The sequence below is a fragment of the Phoca vitulina genome, unplaced genomic scaffold (assembly GCF_004348235.1).
Source record: "Phoca vitulina isolate PV1807 unplaced genomic scaffold, GSC_HSeal_1.0 scaffold65, whole genome shotgun sequence".
In the NCBI taxonomy this organism is placed as follows: domain Eukaryota; kingdom Metazoa; phylum Chordata; class Mammalia; order Carnivora; family Phocidae; genus Phoca; species Phoca vitulina.
In genome coordinates this window covers 5,468,542-5,489,651 of record NW_022589768.1, presented here as the reverse complement: position 1 = coordinate 5,489,651, position 21,110 = coordinate 5,468,542, and the positions used below count along the sequence as shown (strand labels likewise).

Genomic DNA, 21,110 nt, shown 5'->3' with positions numbered 1-21,110 from the left:
CCTCGGCCCGCGCCCGAGTGGGTGTGGTTCCGGGAAGGCCCCGCCCCCAGAACGCTTCTCCAATGGGGGCCGCCCTCGTGTCCATGGCGACGGCGGCGGCGGCGGCTGCTGGCTTGCTCAAGGAGGCGCCGCCGCCGCCGGGATCTCCGAGCTAGGAGCGAACCCCGGAAGGGGGGGGGAGCGGGCTCCCCCTCGCGATCGGCGGGGACAGCCAGTCCTGTGGCACGAGGAGGCGGTCCCGGAGGCCCAGCGACGCCCGGGAAGGAGCAGGAGCCGGGCGAAGGGTGGACATGAGCGACCACCTGAGACCAGCCTCGGACCGCTAGGGGCGGACCCAGCAGCCCCTCCCCTCTCCTCGGAATCTCGGGTGGGCAGTGCCCGCCAGGGGCTCCCCCTCTGCCAGCAGAGCCCAAGGGGTCTTAGCCATCAAGTGCCAGTGTGTACACATGGAGAAACTGAGTCATGGGACAGGGAAAGGGCCGGCTTAGGGGACCTTTGGTCTTCAGCTCTATTTTAAAATCGAAGGTCCCCCCAGAGCGCAGCCATCCCCCTTCCCATTCAGGAATAAAAAAGCCATGGTCATGGTGCCTGCCAGCTCTGTCCAGCTTCTGCGTGCACCCCAGCGTGTTGTATGGAGGGGTGATCTTGGATGATCAGGGATTGTCGGGGAATCCAACATTTCATAGGCATTCCCCGGCCCACATTGCCTACTTGGAAACCATCCCATTCTGCAGTGGGATTGTTCTGTTCTGAGGGGGCAGCAACGTTCCCCTATAACACCATGAAGGAGGTCCTTTGCACGGACTCCTGCAGGCCTTCCTGGGCCTGGAGGAAGGAAGCTCTGATACATATTTCACTCTCACCCCTCTCTCCTCAGAACCTAAGAGGATGGAGCCAAATCCCTGTAAGACCAGCGAATCGGAGGAAGACTACGTTGAGGAAGAGGAATCCGAGGAGGAGTGTGTTCAAGGGGAAGCTACCATCCCTTCTGACTCTCCTCAGCAGGAACTCTCAAAGGCTGACTATAAGGAATTTGGGGATGGAGTTCCCTTATCTATTGTAGCCAAGAAAATTCCAAAGAAAATCATAGCCCCAGCTGACTCAGATGACTTAGAAGTTGGCAGGAGAAAGAGAAGGCGGAAACGCAGGTAACAGACAGGTGCCTGGGCCCCCTCACCTGCCTGGCTCCAGAAGAGAGTCACCCCTTGGCCTCCCTTCAGCAGTTGGGCGGTCTTCCCTTTAATCTGCAAAAGAGGACAGGGAATACAGGAACATCATTAACCTTTTGGTAGTACAAAAACACAAAATTCTGAACCATTTGAGCTGGCTTGGTTTGCATTTTCAGCACATTTCTATCATCCTGGTCTTTAAGTGGCTTTCAGAGAAAATGAATTGCATTGTAGATGTGTCAGGTGCATCGCAGCCCAGGGTCTGTCCTTTATCCCACTCTGCCTGATTTCCATTATTCCTCCATTCCAGACCCCTGGCCATCAACCTGACCAACTGCAAGTATGAGAGCGGTAAGCACCCAGCTCACTCACACACCACTGCGCGTAAGAGGGCACATGCAGGTTTTGCTGTGGGGATGGTCCCGCAGTCAGGCTCCCAGCCCCTGCATCTTGCTGGGCTGGCCTATAACTGAGCTACTAGCAGCTGAGTTACCACGGTTCCACTTAGTCTTAGTGGTAGGGTGGAAATCCCCCAGTTAGCTAGCAAGAAAAAAAGTGACTGAAGGTCACCATTGCCCTGCCCTTCCCAGATTTTACCAGAATTGAGATGAGAACAGGTCAATACGGGTTTTTTTCAAGGAAGCCCTTGAGGGGGCTTCAGGAATTAAAAGAAAAAAATGACCAGCTAGATCATCTATCTTTTCGTCTCCTCCTGTGCTCACTGCCATCACCACGGGGCCGCCACGGGGCCACCCAGTGTGGGAGGTGCCAGTGTGACCCCTCCGGAGGGTCGGCTCTGCAGGTCAGAAACCATCCCAATTGAGAGACAGAGGACTGACAGGAGCAGAGAGCCAGGCTCTAGTTTTCTCTGTCACAGATTTTGGAAGGGCCCTGACAGCCCCATGACCTTGGAATTGTCACATGGTAATTAAGCTGCAGCACTGAGGTAAGAACCACCTCCGTCTTCAGCCTACTCTCTGGTCGAGTCTCTTCCTTACCTGACCCAGCTACAATCCCAAGGCTTGCTGCCATGTCTCGGCTGGCCCCGCTGATCTCCCTCTCTCCACAGTGCGTCGGGCAGCCCAAATGTGTGGCCTGAAGGAGGTGGGGGAGGACGAAGAATGGACTGTGTACTGGACAGACTGCTCTGTCTCACTGGAACGAGTCATGGACATGAAGAGGTTTCAGGTACAACCTCTGGACCCAAGAGCCTAAAGGGGCCATGGTCCCTGCCTGAATGAGTCCTCCTGTCCTTCTGCTTGGGCACCTGCGGCTGCCACCCTCTGTGGCTGTCCCCCTGGGCAGAGCAGGAAAGGCCACGGCCAGGGCTTCTGCTCCCCTGGAAAAATCCTCCTCTTGGGTTTCTGGAACTTCTATTATAGGAAGGAAGTTTCTGCTGGGCACCGTTTGCCTGAAGGCATCTGTGCCCAGCTGGCCCCCTTCAGGGCAGGTGAGCCCACCTAAGGGGAAGGCTGGAAGGGAGCTTCGGTACTAACAGCCAGGCCAGGAGAGTGATCCAGCTCCTAAGCAGCTTAGCCTAGCAGCCGCATCCATTGACAGTGTGGGGTTCTGCACGGCAGCAAGAAAGTCAGGAAGGATGGGTCCTCAAAAAGAATATAACCTCTTCATGGCATTTTTGTTATCCTCTAATTGAGTCTTTTTTTTTTAAGATTTTATTTTTAAGTTAATCCCTATACTCAACATGGGGCTTGAAATCAGAACCCGGAGATCAAGAGTCACACACTCCACCGACTGACTGAGCCAGACCTCTAAACGGGTCTTTGTGGTGGTTAGCAACACAAGAATGTAAAAAGGTCTGCAGGCTTAGTTTGAGGGGAAGCCAGGAAGGGAATTGAGGAGACTGTAACTTGTCCTACAACAAGTCATGGGAGAAGAGCCCGAGAGAGTGACAGAGAGTGAGCTCGAAGTGCTTGAGAAGCCCCAAGGAAGGGACACGCAGGGAGCAGCTGGAAGATGAGCAAGACAATAATTAACAGCATTCCTTGACGATTACTGAATGTCAGTCACTGTATTAAGTGCTTTTACACTCTTACCTCATTAAATCCTCAAAAACAACCCTGAGTGGCAGATACCCTTTTGTTAAGAGGACACCAAGTTTCAGAAACACTAATTTTCTGCAGCTAGCGAGTGGTAAAGCCCGTGAGACAGGCCAGAACCAACGCGAGATACTGCCTCCCGGCACTGGGGTTCCAACGGGCACCCTGGCATCGTCATATCCGGGGGGGGCTGTGGCAGGGCATTCCTGGGACTGCTTCTCAACTTCCTTTGCTCTTTTGGAAAATGGTTTCTCATTTGCTTGTGCTCCCACGCACCAATTATTCTTTTTTTTTTTTTTTAAAGATTTTATTTATTTGCGAGAGAGAGAATGAGAGACAGAGAGCACGAGAGGGAAGAGGGCAGAGGGAGAAGCAGACCCCCTGCTGAGCAGGGAGCCCGATGTGGGACTCGATCCCGGGACTCCAGGATCATGACCTGAGCCGAAGGCAGTCGCTTAACCAACTGAGCCACCCAGGTGCCCGACGCACCAATTATTCTTATAGGACGAGCCTCCAGTGGTCTGGGGGATGTTATAAGGTGGCTAGAAGGCCCAAAGTCCTGGCAAATCCTTCTTGCTGCCCCTCATTTCCTGACCTCAGGGTGGACGTGTGTTTTGGGAGAGGCCAAGGAGGAGGTTCTCACTTGCCTTAGGGAACCTTCCTTTCCTCCCTTAGGGTATTGGGTACAGCATTTACCCTCATCGTGACTTTTTTTTTTTTTTTTTAGGATTTTATTTATTTGAGAGAGAGAGAACACAAGCAGGGGGGAGGAGCAGAGGGAGAGGGAGAAGCATTGGGTTCTGTGCTGAGCGGGGAGCCCAATGAGGGGCTCGATCTCAGGACCCTGAGATCATGAGCTGAGCTGAAATGCAGAGTCGGATGCCCAACTGACTGAGCCACCCAGGAGCCCCATCCACTGTGACTTCTACCTTGACCTTCCCAGTCCTCCTGGTATGCCCAAGGCCCCAGGGACTGCTGCTTACTCTGCTGGTGGGGTTAGATAACCAACTGACTCTGTTTCAGAAAATTAACCACTTCCCTGGAATGACAGAAATCTGCCGCAAAGATCTGCTGGCTCGGAACCTCAACCGCATGCAGAAACTCTATCCTACCGAGTACAACATCTTCCCCCGCACCTGGTGCCTCCCTGCAGAGTGAGTGAGCCCCTGCTCCCCAGGCTCATATCCTTGGGGAGGAAAGGTTTCACCATCTCGTTCCCTCCAGACTCTGGCCTTGTGACCTAGAAAGTCTCAAGGGATGAGAATTTCAGCTGGTCTAAGAAAAGGAGGTCTGAGACGGAGGCTCCAGGAAGTGTGGACCGGAGAGCAGAGCTCCACAGGGCCTGGCTCAGCTGTGATGCACAGAAGCCTTCTGACCAGCCTCTCTCTGCATGTAGCTTTGGGGACTTCCAGTCCTATGGTCGTCAGCGAAAAAGCCGCACTTACATCTGCAAGCCAGACAGTGGCTGCCAGGGACGGGGCATCTTCATCACCCGAAATCCCCGGGAGATCAAGCCAGGAGAGCATATGATCTGCCAGCAATACATCTCCAAGGTGAAGGGTGCCTCGGAACCACCAGGGCCCTCCCCGAGCCCTGGGGCGCCTCGTCTCTCCCCGTGCCAGAGAGGAAGCCAGCCTACCCTTCGGCTCCTACCCTTCCTGCTGTTTCCCCTTAACTTGGAGGCAGTCCAGAGCCATGGTTCAGAGCCAGCCTGTCTGGGTCTGAATCTGAGTTTTCCCACTTCTTAGATGTGTGATCTTGGGCAATGTCTTATTCTTTCTGTGCCTTAGTTTCTTCATTTGTTGAATGGGAATAATAGCAGTAACTACTTTATGCTTCATATGGTTACTATGGAAATTAAATGAGTTATCATAATTTGAAACGCTTACAACAGTGCATGGGATAGAAGAAGCACTTCAAAGGTATTCTTCCCTGGCGGGTTTGCATGCTTTCAGCCCTTCCTCATTGACGGCTTCAAGTTTGATATGCGAATCTATGTCCTGATCACGTCCTGTGACCCTCTTCGGATCTTCATGTATGAGGAGGGCCTGGCCCGCTTTGCCACTATGCCCTACGTGGAGCCCAGCCATGGCAACCTGGTAAGGGGCCAGCTAGCAGTCCTGGGGGGCAGGGCGGCGACCTCTTCCTGTGAGCACAGAGGTTCTGTGGAGAAACCAAGTAGAGAGGCTTATCATTGTCATCCGTGAACTGGGAATGAACCAGTGAGCACCCTGGCACCTGGCGGGGAGGAGAGTATTTGGTGGGTGGTGACTGCTCCAAGGTCCTCCTTGGAGGAGCCTGGCCTACATCCTTCCCCGGGAGCTTATGGGACAGTTCTTAGGTGAAGAGGGACAGGAGATGAGCCATCCTGGGTAATAAAAAGGCAACGAAGGGCTGGAGAGGGGTGCTGCGGGGAAGCAGTCTGAGCCACAGGGCCACTCTCTTCCCAGGATGACGTCTGCATGCACCTGACCAACTATGCTATCAACAAACACAACGAGAATTTTGTCCGAGATGATGCTGCGGGCAGTAAGAGGTACTCCCTCTCTGATTGCTCTTTAGTCCTACAGTCTCAGCAGCCCATGAAACTGAGCTGGCTCTTGGGAGGCCATTTGCTCAGGAAAACCATCTTTACAGACCCCTGTCTTGTGCCTGACCTCTAAGTGCAGCCCCCCCCCCACCATAAGCCCCACTTCAAGCTCTCACGTAGGCGCCCGGAAGTAGGATTAGTGGTAGGGACACTCCTGTCTGTGGCCCAGACCCACTGGTGTAGAAATGTGTCCTCCTCTGAGCACTGGGCCTCGCAGGAAGCTGTCAACGCTCAACGCCTGGCTGCGAGAACATGGCTACGACCCCCGAGAACTGTGGAGGGACATCGAGGACATCATCATCAAAACCATCATCTCAGCCCATTCTGTTCTTCGCCACAACTACCGAACGTGTTTTCCCCAATATCTGACTGGAGGTACATGTGCCTGTTTTGAGATCCTTGGTTTTGACATCTTGCTGGACCACAAGCTGAAGCCCTGGCTGCTGGAGGTGAGGAATGTCTTTTGGGCTTTGCCAAACCAAGGTCCGGAGGCCGCCCTGAACAGGATGCCTGGGGTAGGAGTGCACTCAGTTGGTGGAACACAGAATGGGGGACGTGGTGGCACTGGGTGGGGATGAACCGGCAGAAGGTGTAAGATCATCTCTCTGCTTTCCACCTGCTGAGTCAAATCTTAGTGGTCTCTGGCCTCCACCATAGGAATCCAGGATTTAGATCCCAAGTGTTCTTCATGTAATCTTTGTCTTTAGGGACACTGTATCTATAGAATCAGGCTGTCTACTTTGCTCCCATCAGCCTGTGTATTGGAGGGATCTCTGTGGCAGAGTCCTGTGGCCTTGGAAGTCAGAAACACCCAGCCCCCTTGGGATGTCTTGACTAGAGCCTCCAGTCAGGCCTGCAAGAGACCACACCTGCTTGGGTGGTCTAGGAATGGGGTGGATAATGACTCCTCCTGGCAGGTAAACCACTCTCCAAGCTTCACCACCGACTCCCGCCTTGATCGAGAAGTGAAGGATACCCTTCTCTGTGATGCCATGACCCTTGTCAACCTCCGTGGCTGTGACAAAAGGAAGGTGATGGAGGAGGACAAGCGGCGAGTCAAGGAGCGGCTTTTCCAGTGCCACCAGCAGCCACGAGAAGCCAGGTGCTCCAGGTGTCTGAGCTGTCTTGTTAGCACTGGCCTGGGCGGAAGAGTGCTACTTTAGGTGGTGAAAGTGGGCTGGGGCTGATTAGCTATGAAGAATAACTTTTCTTCTGCATAGATAATATATTACCTTTCATAGACAATATGTCCAAAATTCAAAAGATACTGTGAATAATTTCTTAACTCTTCTCCAGCTACTATATCCCCCCCTGGAGGAGCTAATCTATGTTCCTAGGGTCACATGTATACTTTCACAAACATTTAATGCGTACATACCTACGTATATACGTATATATTTATACAGATTGTTATTCTCCCTTTACCCAGACAATAGTGTAACTTTCACACTCTCTGTACCATGCTTAGCAGTGTCGTTTGGAGCTATTTCATTTTAGCGCATAAGGAGCTTTATGCAGTTTGACCAGCTGTTTGTTCTTGCTTTTGTTTTTTTAACAAAGCTCCTCTAGAAAGTTTGTAATAATGAAACAGAAAACAGTTTAGTCATTCAATAATAAGGGATTGTTGAAATCAGTCTTTTTCACCCACTGTTGCTTTCATTCTTTTTTTTTTATTTTTTTTTATTTTTATTTTTTTAAACATTTTTTTTTTAAAGATTTTATTTATTTATTTGAGAGAGAGAGAATGAGAGAGAACACATGAGAGGGGATAGGGTCAGAGGGCAAAGCAGACTCCCTGCCGAGCAGGGAGCCCGATGCGGGACTCGATCCAGGGACTCCAGGATCATGACCTGAGCCGAAGGCAGTCGCTTAACCAACTGAGCCACCCAGGCACCCCTGTTGCTTTCATTCTAAGATGGGTTACAAACGTGGTGATTTGTTGCCGATACTAAATTATAATGTTAATAATACGTACAAATGAGTTGGAGTAGATTTAGAATTATTCCCATAACAACATTGCTCTTCGCCACCTGCATTGCACTATGCAGGGCCAGTGTGTATTTGATTTGTCATGATTTCCTGAGGGCCTGGCACACAGTAGGCAGTCAAATGTGTGAATGGAGGGGAAGTATAACTAAATACGCTGGCTATTCCCACAGTGGGACTGCACACGTGACTGTATGAATCATGTCCTTCAGCGGGGAAAAGGGCTGAAAATTACTGGACTTACTAAACAAACATACAGGGGCGCCCTGTATGTTTGTTTAATAAGTCCAATAGTTAAATTGGCTTCCTAGTATTCAAGCGATTCTATGAGTGTATGTGACTCTTGTTCTCGGGATTGTGAGTTCGAACTTCACGTTGGGTGTAGAGATTACTTAAAAATAAGATCTTTAAAAAAATAAAAAATAGGGGCGCCTGGGTGGCTCAGTCGTTAGGCGTCTGCCTTCAGCTCAGGTCATGATCCCAGAGTTCTGGGATCGAGCCCTGCACTGGGCTCCCTGCTCTGCGAGAAGCCTGCTTCTCCCTCTCCCACTTCCCCTGCTTGTGTTCCCTCTCTCACTGTGTCTCTCTCTGTCAGATAAATAAATAAAATCTTAAAAAATAAATAAATAAAAGTACAATCATAGAATCACTTGAATACTGGAAAGCCATTTTAAAATATTGTTGTATGATCCCATTTTTGTCTGAAACAAGAAAGGAAGGAAGGAATAAAGAAAGAGCAAATTAGTTAGTAGCAAAGTTAGGATTCAGACTTGGGGGTCCTGCCCCTGAGTCCATGCTCATAACAAATATACTAACTGCACAGTAAGATTATGGGAGGTTTGATCTTCTTTTTGCACTTCTGCTTTTTCTGTAATTCACATAGATTACTCTATAATCAGAAACGTAAAAGATTGTGATAACTTGGGAGTACTAGCTTATGATGGGACCCCTTTGCACTTAAGATGAAAACCCGATTTCTGGAAGTCAAGCCTCTATTTCCATGGCTACGCACAGGTGGGACTGGCCAGATGGCCTTGGCAGCTTTCCCTACATGGGAAAGGCCATGAAGCTAGCAGGAGATCCTCAAAGCCTCGGCCAGCCTTCCTTTCCTCACTGAACGTTCTCACAATCCTCCTGACTCACTCTGAGCTTGGTTTCCATAGGCGAGAACAAATTGAGTCGTCCCACGCAGCAATACTGGACCAGGAGCGCTATGAGGATTCCCACCTCGGGGGGTACCGGCGGATCTACCCTGGGCCTGACACGGAGAAGTACACACCTTTCTTCAAGCACAATGGCTCCCTTTTCCAGGAGACTGCTGCTTCCAAGGCCAGAGAGGAGTGTGCCAGGTACTTTGCCTTTCATTCTCCTCTGTCCACTTGGGTGGGGCATATCCTGAAGCTGAATTGCTCCCCAGCAGGGTAGAGAGGAAGCCAGACACTTGAGCAAAGGGGAATGGAGTCATACATCCTATCAGACTCTTAGTGACTCCATTTCCACTTAGGAGGTTTCCCATCTTCCCCCTCATTCTTCTCCCGTCAGTGCCCCCAACAGATCATAATTCCCCACTCTCCCATCCCCACTTTCCCTCACCCTGCTTCTCCCCAACACAATTTCTCCAGCATCTGAAGCTGCTGTGTCTTGTCAGGCAGCAACTGGAAGAGATCCGCCTTAAGCAGGAACAGCAGGAGACCTCAGGCAGTAAGAGGCGAAAGGAAAACAGGGACCAGAACCAGGGCGAATCAGCAGGGGAGAAGAGCCGATCCAGGGCCGGGCTCCGGGGACTTTCCACCCACTTGGCTTACAGGAAGCAGACCCGGGAGAAAGAGGTGTCAGGGGTTTGGTAGCTCTTGCCTTTCTGCAGGAAATGGGTTGGGACTCCTAGAGAAGGGAATCTTTGCTGTCCTCTCCTCCTCTTGTAAAAGAGAGAGAGGAGTTCCTAATGAATACACTGGATCTGGCCTGGTGGACCAGGAGGTGAGAGAGAGAACGATAGCAAAGAGAACCTTCCGCTAGGGTCAGGGAAGGGATGGGAGGGTGGGTAGAGTGGGCAGGAGTCCCGCAGCCATCCCCGTTGATGGTGTGGGGCTCACCCTTGGAGATCTTGCATTCATCTCTCATGTATCTCATAGCTGCTACCAGTACACCTGGATACCAGGCATCCTCAGGAAATTGTGGAAGAAGAGGAGCTGGAGCGAGTGAAGGCCCTGCTACAAAGGGAGAATCTCATCCGAAGCCTCGGTATTGTAGAGCAGCTCACGCGCATGCTGCACCCCAGCCACCAGGGCCAGAAAAAACTTCATGAGTATCGGGTGAGGGTCCGTCCGCAGCCTCTCACAGAGCAAGGGAGGAAGGGCTGCAGCAGCACATGGTGGTGGTCACAGCACCAGCCGCTAATGTGATGGTACCTGGCGCGGAGCCTGGGAAAGCAGAGTATGCTGGGTGTTGGGAGAGGGTCTCTGGGTTCCTTTTGCACTTGTTCCCAAGCTCCCTTGTTTGTAGTAATGACATCTGGCAAAGTGCAGCTCCCAACCTTCTCCTAAGAGACCTGTTCCCTATATTCCAGTCTTGCAATAACCCCAAACTCATGATTGACAAAGAACAAGGCCACCACCCTCGGTGGCTTCTGTGGAATCTCTCCCTAGCACTGCCAGTGCCATGGCTCTAATGGGTGATAAGTAAACAGACTTGGGCCAACAGAACAGCTGCCGCATTCACTATTCCCTGGGCTAGTAGCAGGCCTATTGGGTCCTCAGTTTTTGCTGAGCTCCAAAGGAGTTAACAGGTTAAATAGTGGCCACAGCCTAGATGTTTCAGTTACCTATTTTCTCACACCGTTCCATCCAGCCTCACAAGAAAGGTGGTAAGGGGCTGCTCTTCTCCTCTAGCCTAGATTTCACCAGGATGGGCTGGGCAGTCAAGAACTGCAATCTGGGAGTCTGGTCCCATTGGTCCTCCTGAGAGGGGCTGCCAAAGAGCAGGGCCGCCCTCATTTCCTGCATCCAGTTCGGGCCCACGAATTGATCCCCAGGATCTTAGGGCCACTGCCAACCATGAATGCTGCAATTCCACATCATTCCTGGTGCCACCTACAGCCCAAGAACTTCAACTGGATAGGAGATCCAGCAGCCATCGGCCCCTGTTCATTGTCAATGACGACATCTGGAAGGCGCTCTTTTTCCAGTGCCAGAGTCAGGCTCACTAGCCGTAAGTATGCGAAACTAGCTTTGGTCACTCTGACTTGTGTAAATTCCCCCTAGCAAACATCACAGCTGGGATGTTCCCCAAATATAACATGGCACTTCCACCAGTGTGGGAATGGGATAGGTAGTGGACCCTGGTAGAAATGGCAGAATTACAGTCCCAGCACTCAACAAACATAACAGGGAAACAGACAAGTAAACACACAATTACAATACAGTGTGGTAAAGATGCTGGAGGGGAGCATGGGATGCCACTCCTCTGTGTTGGTAATTGGGCAACAGTTGGTAAAGAGGTGAGCGAATCTCCTGTGAATACCAACTCAGGGGACCCATGTTTCCACTGCAGAAGGCCCAGCCAGCAGAAGGCTAGAAGCCATAAACAGAGCCCTGGCAGGATCAGTGCCATCCTCTTTAACCCCAAAGCAGGGCTATCTTCTGCAACCAGAAAGAGTGGCAAGTGGCTCATGGACTGAATGCGCCTTGCCCCCCGCGGTAGACTCTGAACACAGAGCACCCAAGACCCGGGAGCTCACTCTCTGCCCTGCCTCTGCACCCCTGATGCTGCGCACCACTGCCCTCCTTGACATCAGCCACCATAGGTAAATGCAGGATGGAAGCCCAGCACTCAGCCTCTCCTGGAGAGCCCCCTCAGGTTTCCAAAGGGGCAGAGGGCCTTCAATCTTTGCTAGATGAAAGACGGCCACCAAGCTTCAGTTTGAAAAGCCCTGCCCAGGAACCCTGTTTGCACAAGGCAAAACACAAAGACACCAAGAATTCCTCAATACCCTAAGATTATTTTCAGATCCGTAAAGACTAAAAGGAAGAGGAGCCAGGGTCGGCCATGTACTCATCCCCGCCCTTCAAACCTTAGCCTGGATTTATTGCTAGGTGATGGGTCTGAACCCCGGGTGCGGCCCGGAGCTAGAGGTCATCCTGGCGACAAGGAGCCCCTTTCCCACAGGAGCCGAGTGCCTAAGGCACGGGGCTGTCGCCATCAGAGGACCGCCGAGGGGACGCCCTTTCCGCCGCCGTGGCGGAGACAGGCCGGCCTGGGTAGCCGTTGGGGCGGAGGGGCGGCTCTTGGCAACTGAATCCGTCTTTTTATTAAAGTTTATGGCGTTTTGCAGGAGCGTCCTCTACCTCATTCCGGCCCTTGCATTTCAGGCTCAATACTCTCCACATTCGCTGCCGGGAATGGTGGGCCGCACACGGGTTCAAGCCCAGATATCCCGCCCCCGGCCGGAAGCCGGAAAGGCTCGCGGCCATCCCTGCTTCCGGCCCGCCTGTCCACTTCCGCCCCGCCCCCAGACTTCCGGTACTGCGTGTTTCGGGCTGCCGACGGCTGTTGTCGACATGGCGGTTACGCTGAGCCTCTTGCTGGGCGTGCGTGTACGTGCTGCTGTTGCTCGCTGTGGGTTCGCGACCCGGGGGGTGGCAGACCCCGGCTCTCTCGGCCGCGAGCCGGACCCTGATTCCGACTGGGAGCCGGAGGAGCGGGAGCTGCAGGAGGTGGAGAGGTACCGGCTCCTTCCCGGGCCCTCAGCCTGAAGTAGGGCTTCGCGCCCCTGCGCTCCAGGCCGCGCCCCCTTGGAGCCGGGCGTCGTGCCGCCACATCCGCCGTAGCCCTTGTTTCTTATCCGTTGTCAGGGGTGCAGGGGCAGGCGTGCGGCCTCTTTGGGACCACAGCTTTCTTCACCAGTGACGTATTTCATCACCCGTTTAGAAAGTTCGGCATGCTTACGGGCTGTGTTAGGTATTAGATTTCTGGGGAGGTGTATGGAGCAGGTCTGAGCCAACACGCATGGCCTGTTGCCCTTGCAAACAAAGAGAAGAGGGCTGGGCTCTTTGTGATTTAGCCCGAGGCTCTTCAGCCACCCAGTTTGCTCCCACGCATGGCTTCTGCCATTGCTTCTCTCCCCCAGCACCCTGAAACGACAGAAAAAAGCCGCCCGGTTCCAGAAAATTCGGAGGCAAATGGAGGCGCCGGGTGCCCCGCCCAGGACCCTGACGTGGAAAGCCATGGAACAGATCCGGTAAGACTCGTTGTAGTTGGGCTCTGCTGTGATGAGAAGTGATGGATACGGGGGCCTAGAACGTTATTTTTATATTTTACTTTTTTATCATTTTAACATTTCTAAATGACAGGTAGAATAGCATAACGAATTTCCGTAAGCTCGTCATCTAAATTTAATAGTTCTTAACATTAGGACACAGTTGGTTCGTTTTTGCTGAAATTTTAAAAGAGTAAGCTGCAAGACATCACATCATTTAACCTCAGAATCATAGATCGTGACGTTCTTTTTTTTTTTGTAGTGTAAATAATATTTTATTTTTAATTTTTTATTGTTATGTTAATCCCCATACATTACATCATTAGTTTTAGGTATAGTGTTCCATGATTCATTGTTTGTGCATAACACCCAGTGCTCCATGCAGAACGTGCCCTCCTCAATACCCATCACCAGGCTAACCCATCCTCCCACCCCCCTCCCCTCTAGAACCCTCAGTTTGTTTTTCAGAGTCCATCGTCTCTCATGGTTCGTCTCCCCCTCCGATTTCCCCCCTTCATTCTTCCCCTCCTGCTATCTTCTTCTTTTTTTTTTTTCTTAACATATATTGCATTATTTGTTTCAGAGGTACAGATCTGAGATTCAACAGTCCTGCACCATTCACAGCGCTTACCAGAGCACATACCCTCCCCAAGATCGTGACATTCTTAAGCGAAGGTCAGGGATGGGGGCTTCCATGGTTATGTTATGCACGTTTTTCTGAAGAGAAAATCCCTATCATAAAAATCATAGAGATCTCTCTTTTTTTTTAAGTTTTTTGTTGTTTTGAATAGACAATACATTACATATGGTTCAAAATTAGAAAATCAGAACAGTATAATGTGGTATACACATTGAAAAGTTTTAATCCCAGCCAGGCTCCCATGGAACTATTTTTGTGCCTTTTTCCAAGTCTCCTTATGCAAATAGGAGTATGAATATAGATTTTTATTTTCATTTCCTTAATCACAAACAGAATACTGTAAATACTGTTCTACACTTTTCCTTTTTCACATATTTCTTTTTCTTTACATTTTTTTAAGATTTTATTTTCGAATTATCTGTACACCCATCGCAGGGCTCGAACTCACAACCCCGAGATCAAGAGTCTTGTGCTCTACTGATTGAGCCAGGCAGGAGCCCCTTTTCACATATTTCATAGATCTTTCCACTTCAGAACAGAAAGCTCTTTTTTTGGAGAAATCATAATAAATCATAACTTTTTTTTAAGTAATCTCTGTGCCCAGTGTGGGGCTCAAACTCATGACCCTGAGATTAAGAGTTATATGCTTTACTGACTAAGCCACCCAGAGGCCCCAGTAATTCATAATTTAGTTAACCAGTCTTTCATGATGTGTATTTGGGTTGTTTCCATTCACTTGCTGTCGCAGATAGTGCTCTACTGAATATACACATGATTCCACGTATCTGCCAGGTGTATTTGTTGTTTACATTCTTAGAAGTAGAGTTGCTGGGTGCAAGGGCATATGGATTTGCATTTTGATGAATTTTGCAGTTATGTGTCCTTTTCCATTCCCATCAGAATGACTCTGAAGTTGACACCTAGAAGAAAGGGGATTCTGTAGAGCAAGGAGATCTGGTGAACCTGTAGCACGTCTTTCGTGTCGTCCTCCTTTCCCCTCTTGAACAACAGCTTTTCCAAATCTTCTGTCACCTCCCTTTCTGTGGTTAATAGATATCCTTCTACTTCAAAGAAAAAACTGACCATTAGTTAAGAGCCCTTTAAAGCTTCTTGGTCTTCCTCTTTATTTCCCGTTCTCAGTGTTTACAAACTAGGGGAAGTGGTAGCCTTTTACTTGTCTAGGACCAATCCTCTGCACTAGGTCATAGTTGTACCTAATTCCTCAGAGACCTACATCTGTCAGCTTCAGGTTCTCCCTCATCCTTTTGTTCCCAGGTAGCTCTTCCTGGATGCCTGTCCTTGTTTGTTTTGTCACAACGGTGAAACCGTTGTCCACAAATCTTACCAGTGACTTCCTCATTGCTAGGCATTCCTGACACTCTAGTCTCTAGCCTTTCTAGTATTTCTGCAGCATTTGATCTTGTAGTGTGTTTTCTTGAAATTAATTCTCTTCTCCTTTGATCCAGGGTACTACTCACTTCTATTTGTAGGGCTGCTTTTCTCACTTTCCTTCCTGGGCTCCTGTCGTTCCTCCTGTATCTTAAATACTGCCGTTTTTTAGAATTGTGTCCTTTGTCATTTTATCTCCACCTGTTCCATTCATGTGGCTTCAACCACCCCTGTTCTTCGTTTATGACTTCCAAATCTGTCATCTCCAGGCCGTGTTTTTCTTCTGATCTGTATATATTCAACCACACACTAGACCATGTCTGTTTGGATGTCACACGTGTTTTTCAAACCCAACATAATAAAATAGCAAACTCCGCGTAACAAAAGAAAATTTATCATTGTTCCTGTTGACTTTATTTTGCTCCTTTTTTCACTCTACCCCTGAATGGTCCCACCAGTCACTCAGGCTGAAAGCCTGTATCTCCGCCTACTTCTACCCCCACTATTTAGTCCTTACAAGTTCTACCGTATGGCCTTCCTATAACAGTTCTCAACTCTCTTCTTTTTCTGCTTTCTTTGCAACTGCCGCAGTTCAGACTGCCTGGATACCGGGACAGCTTCCTGACCGATTTTTCCATCTGTAGTCCCGCCACTGAAAACCACCCCTGGATTGAGCTTCAGAATGAAAAGCTGCTTGTGGCATTCCACTGCTTAAAATCCTTCCTGTACCTGCAAATGGTTTGCCATAGCTTGCGTGTTCCGAATTGCAATTCTTCTATTTTTGAATACACCCACTTAAAAATCCTTCCTTGGTTCACTGTTGCTTTGGGATAAACTCCAGACTCGTAAGCATGACATGATCTTCCTCCTGTCCTCACTGTTGGACAAGTTGAGCTGTTGCCGGCAATGGTGATGTGCTGCCCTGGCTATCATCAGTACCTTTGCTCTCTTCTTCCTCTCCTCCCCTCTGCCAGCTTAGTACTCTTCATACTTTCAGACCAGCTGTAGGTGGACTTCTGAAGCACTTCCCGAGCCACGCCTCAGGTGTTGGGATATCTTATCCCTGGGTCTCTCCTGGGTGCTCTGACAGCGTCCTCTCCTAGGACTTATCACACTGGTGTTGTATATGTTAATATTCTGTCTCCACCACCAGATTGTATGTTCTTTTTTTTTTTTTTTTTTAGATTTTATTTATTTATTTGACAGAGACAAGGCGAGAGGGAACACAAGAAGGGGGAGTGGGAGAGGGAGAAGCAGGCTCCCCGCCGAGCAGGGAGCCCTATGTGGGGCTCGATCCCAGGACCCTGGGAGCATGACCTGAGCTGAAGGCAGACGTTTAATGACTGAGCCGCCAAGGCGCCCCTAGATTGTATGTTCTTTGAAAGGAAGGACAGTCTTCATGCATCTCCAGGATCTACCTGGGGCCTGGTGCACAGTGGGAGGAGTTTAGTTGACAGAAATAAAGTGACTTGGGCACCTGGGTGGCTCAGTCGTTAAGCGTCTGCCTTCGGCTCAGGTCATGATCCCGGAGTCCTGGGATCAAGCCCCGAGTCGCGCTCCCTGCTCAGCGGGAAGCCTGGTCTCTCTCTCCCATTCCCCCTGCTTGTGTTCCCTCTCTGGCTGTGTCTCTCTGTCAAATAAAATCTTTAAAAAAAGAAAAGAAAAAGAAAGAAAGTGACTTAGGAGTGGTTGGGTGTTGCTATGGGCTCACAGGAATGGAATACAGCCATTTAGTGGCACAAGGTAGAGGCTATATTCGCAGTTTTTCCGAGCCCTCTTTTCACGTAAATATCACTAGTATTATCAGTTAGCTACTTTGATAGCAGACTACTTCACACCTTGAAAACCTAATCCTTTTTCCCATAGGTATTTACATAAAGAATTTGCAGAGTCCTGGTCAGTTCCTAGATTAGCTGAAGGCTTTGGTGTCAGCACGGATGTGATCCGAAGGGTTTTAAAAAGCAAGTTTGTACCCACATTGGAGCAGAAGCTGAAGCAGGATCAAAAAGTCCTTAAGAAAGCTGGGCTTGCCCACTCACTCCAGCAGCTCCCCAGCTCTGGGGATACCTTAAAGTCACTATCTGCAAGCCACTCTGGATCAGGCTCTTTGTTGCTGCAAAGGGGTGAATCCTCATTCAAAGGCTGGGGTCACAGCACAGCTTTGCACGTGATAGAATCAAACACTCATGGTACAAATACACCAAGGAGACAGAAGGGAGGGAGTAAAGGAATCCAGGTCCTGGAGGAGGAGCGCTCCGTGCCTCTTGCAGCAGCTGTAGGTCATCAGCGAGAGCGGCAGAAAGACTCCACCAGTGACGGTGCGGGCAAGAGAGGAACTGACGGCTATGGATTGCCAAGTGACAAGCTGGAAGATGTGAAGTCACAGGAGCCAGGTGATCAGAACTTCAGCAGCAAAGTAGTCCAGAGGGGGCGAGAGTTCTTCGATAGCAATGGGAACTTCCTGTACAGAATTTGAGCTGGAGCATGGCTTATGTAGATGCCAAGTGAAACACAGCTGGGGAGTATATTTGGAGCTGCCTGGACTTCTGTGTATGGATTATCCACCTTGGGATAGGAGGAAATGATGAGCCTGGAATGTGGGAGGAAAGAGCTGCTCATTTGAATCTGACAAAATGCAGTGAACTTCACAGGGCAAATGTGTATGGCAGGGCAGGGTTAATGACTGGCTGGGTAGATTTCTAGCTTCCTGGAGCACTGCTCCTGGTCTGACCCACGTGGATCTTTAGTACTCACCCTTCTTGCTTGGGCTCTCTATGTTGAAACTAGCCCATGTTGCATGTATTGTTAGGACTTTCTGTGATACTTGCAATATATGTTTGGGGAAAAATGAAAAGTTTACCTTCTGACCTCATTTACTTCTTGATTAATGAACATTAATAATTCTGGAACTGCTTAGTCAATTGGTTGTTTTCATTATGTGCAAAAATAAAGTAAAATGTAGCAGTTTGTGTTGATTGGTGCTCTCTGGGGTGGGAGGGTTTACCTGTGAACCTGGGGAGTGAGGGAGGGCAAGAGGCAAAGGGTCCCTTGTCCTTGAACATTAAACACTGGGAGAGAGATGGAGCCTGAGGAGTTCCCAACAAAGGGCCCTATGCAGTTCACCCTGCTTAGTAATAGATTTTGACAGCTAAAAATGGGCCTTCCCTGATCACCTGGTCTAAAGTAGGTCTTCTTTCCTTCAGTTGCTGGGGCTTTGAAAGAGATTGGAGTATGGGGGATTGACCCCTCCCCCCCCAAAAAAGCAGGCAAAGCCTTTAGGGCCCTCAGCATAATCTCTAGCTACTTTCAAAAGCTTGAATAGCATCTGATTTTACAGTTGTCATCAGATTTTTCCAAGGGAGCTGTGAAGTGGGTGAGAACGGGCAATAGGCTCCTTAATTTATGGATTCTTTTAGAGATACTTCATTATAACCAGAAAGTGATGATCAATAGACAAATAAAATGGGACACATGCAAGCAACAGAAGAGTCCGAGGACAGTTTTCAGCCATACCTCATTTTAACAAGTCACTGGCAAAAAACTGGTTATTCAGAATTTAAATATATGCAGGATGGTTAATGAAAATAATTGATTTTCCAAACCGTCATTGAGTCTGTTCATGAGTCTCATTGCTATTTCAAATGTCATTAATAGCGATTACAGTATCATTGATTACTGTTAACTTGGGCATTTGTTCAATATGAATGGCAAGGCCCTGTCACATGCCAAAGTTAAGAGAATCCAGGTGCTGGTAATACAGCAGTGGGCAGATAAGGCCCTGTTCTCCCTGCTCTGTCGCTGTCGTGACACTTATCAATTTTTTTATGATTTAAAAAACAAGGTAATTTGCCATTAGAACCTTTTGGTCATTTTAAGAGGTGGAAGATGTTGTTTGACTAATTTTTAACTCTTGCAAGTCATTTGACTTTCCCCAGTGGGTTATGGAAAATTAGAAGCCGTTAAAAGGCTTTGATATGTTTTCCATTTACCTCATCCTCTACCATCCTATTGCATACTAAGCTTAAATCTTTTTTCCAGTCTTGCAAATGCCAATCTAAGGTTTTGCACCTACTCGTTCTTTGTCTCCAGATTTTCACATGGCTGGTTCCATGTCATTCAAGCCTCAGATCAAATGTTACTTTCTTAAGCTTTCCCTAATCACCCAGTCTAAAGCAACGCCCTTCACATTCTATCACCACACCGTGTTTAATATTCCCTGGCATTTGAAATAGATTACTGCTGTATTGTTTGTCATCACGCACCTTGCCCATGGGGGCAGGAGACCTGTCTGTGTTCATTGCTGTAGTTTCAGCTCCCAACATAGATTTCAGTATTGGCTGAGTAAAGAAATGGTTGGAGAAGCTCACCAATCAGCCAGTCCAGTATGGCAGAAAGCCCTGCCTTTTACCTTTGCCAGCCTACCCATCCAGGCCTCAGCCAACAACAAGACCTAAGTTTCCTCCAGGTTGACCTGTTCCTGCTTTATTCCTTTATAAGATTTTTATTTATTTGAGTGAGAGTGCTTCAGCGAGTTGGGGGAGGGGCAGAGGGAAGAATCTTAAAGCAGACTCCCTGCTGAGCACGCCCCCCACCCCACCAACTCAGGGCTCCATCTCACAACTCGTGAGATCATGACCTGATCTGAAACTAAGAGTCAGAGGCTTAACCCACTGAGCCACCCAGGCGCCCCTGTTCCTGCTTTATTCTGTCAGCATGTCTCAGATCCTAACTCACCAGCTCTGCAGTGTTTTGGGAACCTGCATCCCTTACCCCAGCCCAAGGTGGAAAGGGGGCTGAGAGATTCACCCAGCCTGTGTTCCAATGGGCTGAGGTCATAGGACTCTATGGTGCCCTATCCCCAGGCAGTCCTGTTTCATGACATGATGAAAGACGACATCACAACGCATGAGGTGAGCTGCACTTTGGGGCATAGGTGCAGGGTCTGGTGGAGGAAGCAACAGTTGACAGGGCCCTGCCAAAATTGGAGATAAAGTGGCTGTGGGTGGAATGGACACCTCCTGGCAACCTTGGGATCAAGCTCAAGAGGCTAGCAAACTACAGACAGAAGACACTTAAGTCCCTGTGCCTTGGAGGGTCTATGTGTCACCAATCTGCTCAGGGCTGTTTCCACCTCTGCAGAGATTTGATCTAATGGGGAGGTGGTAGAAAAAGCTCAGTATAAAACACTAGATAAGCTCTTGAAGCCCAAAAGTTTCTTGTTTGTTTTTTGCTTAATCTTGTATTATAGGATTTCTCAAACACAGGAAAGTAGGGATAATATTGTAATGCAATGAACCCCTGTGTACACATTGCTCAGCTTTAACATTTAACAAATGGCCAATCTTTTTTCATTATCTCCCATACTTGCCCCACAGCTCCCCCTGGCTTATTTTAAAGTGAATCCTATGGGATGCCTGGGTGGCTTAGTCAGTTAAGCGCCTGTCTTCGACTCAGGTTATGATCCCGGGGTCCTGGGGCATTGGGCTCCTTGCTCAGTGGGGAGCCTGCTTCTCCCTCTGCCTGCCACTCCCCCTGCTTGTGCGCTTGCTCTCCCCGCCCCGCCCCCCGCAAATAAATAAAATCTCTTTAAAAAAATGAAGCGAAACCTGTATACTTCATATTATTTCATCTGTAAATACTTAATTATTTCATCTGTATACTATGTATCTGAAAGAGATAAGGACTCCCTTTTTTTTTTAAAGTTTATTAATTTTTTAGTAATCTCTACACACAATGTAGGGATCGAACTGAGGACCCTGAAATGAAGAGTCACATGCTCTTCTGACTGAGCCAGCCAGGCACCCCAAACTTTTTTTTTTTAAGATTTTATTTTTTTAGAGCGGGGGTGAGGAGCAGAGGGGGGACAAGCAGACTCCATGCTGAGCAGAGCCTGACATGGGGCTCAATCCCACGATCCGAGACCACGACCCGAGCCAAAATCAAGAGTTAGATGATTGGGGCACCTGGGTGGCTCAGTCGTTAAGCATTTGCCTTCAGCTCGGGTCATGATCTCAGGGTTCTGGGA

At 49.2% G+C, this 21,110-nt stretch overlaps 2 protein-coding genes across 2 annotated transcripts; both read left to right on the top strand.

Annotated features, from left to right (window-relative positions):
* Window positions 1-285: 285 nt before the first annotated feature.
* Window positions 286-11,674, top strand: LOC116624291 (tubulin polyglutamylase TTLL13P-like). Its single transcript, XM_032392098.1, has 15 exons — window positions 286-367; window positions 878-1,148; window positions 1,480-1,520; window positions 2,239-2,357; window positions 4,250-4,380; window positions 4,623-4,779; window positions 5,182-5,325; window positions 5,677-5,762; window positions 6,034-6,265; window positions 6,734-6,918; window positions 8,966-9,151; window positions 9,451-9,631; window positions 9,935-10,114; window positions 10,691-11,009; window positions 11,352-11,674. The coding sequence occupies exons 2-15, from the start codon at window positions 889-891 to the stop codon at window positions 11,606-11,608; spliced, it is 2,478 nt and encodes an 825-aa protein (XP_032247989.1). The 5' UTR covers window positions 286-367; window positions 878-888; the 3' UTR covers window positions 11,609-11,674.
* Window positions 11,675-12,314: 640 nt separating this feature from the next.
* Window positions 12,315-18,060, top strand: NGRN (neugrin, neurite outgrowth associated). The gene is made up of 3 exons (XM_032392092.1): window positions 12,315-12,522; window positions 12,928-13,038; window positions 16,952-18,060. Exons 1-3 carry the CDS (start codon window positions 12,359-12,361, stop codon window positions 17,559-17,561), a joined length of 885 nt encoding a protein of 294 aa, XP_032247983.1. The 5' UTR covers window positions 12,315-12,358; the 3' UTR covers window positions 17,562-18,060.
* Window positions 18,061-21,110: the final 3,050 nt, after the last annotated feature.

Bases quoted from the DNA above. Each gene is read 5' to 3' on its own strand.
- LOC116624291 (XM_032392098.1), top strand. From the start codon at position 889: ATGGAGCCAAATCCCTGTAAGACCAGCGAATCGGAGGAAGACTACGTT. The intron at 5,326-5,676 runs GTAAGGGGCCAG...CTCTCTTCCCAG, and splicing joins AGCCCAGCCATGGCAACCTG to GATGACGTCTGCATGCACCT. The intron at 6,919-8,965 runs GTGCTCCAGGTG...TGGTTTCCATAG, and splicing joins CAGCAGCCACGAGAAGCCAG to GCGAGAACAAATTGAGTCGT.
- NGRN (XM_032392092.1), top strand. From the start codon at position 12,359: ATGGCGGTTACGCTGAGCCTCTTGCTGGGCGTGCGTGTACGTGCTGCT. The intron at 12,523-12,927 runs GTACCGGCTCCT...TCTCTCCCCCAG, and splicing joins GAGCTGCAGGAGGTGGAGAG to CACCCTGAAACGACAGAAAA. The intron at 13,039-16,951 runs GTAAGACTCGTT...TTTTTCCCATAG, and splicing joins AAAGCCATGGAACAGATCCG to GTATTTACATAAAGAATTTG.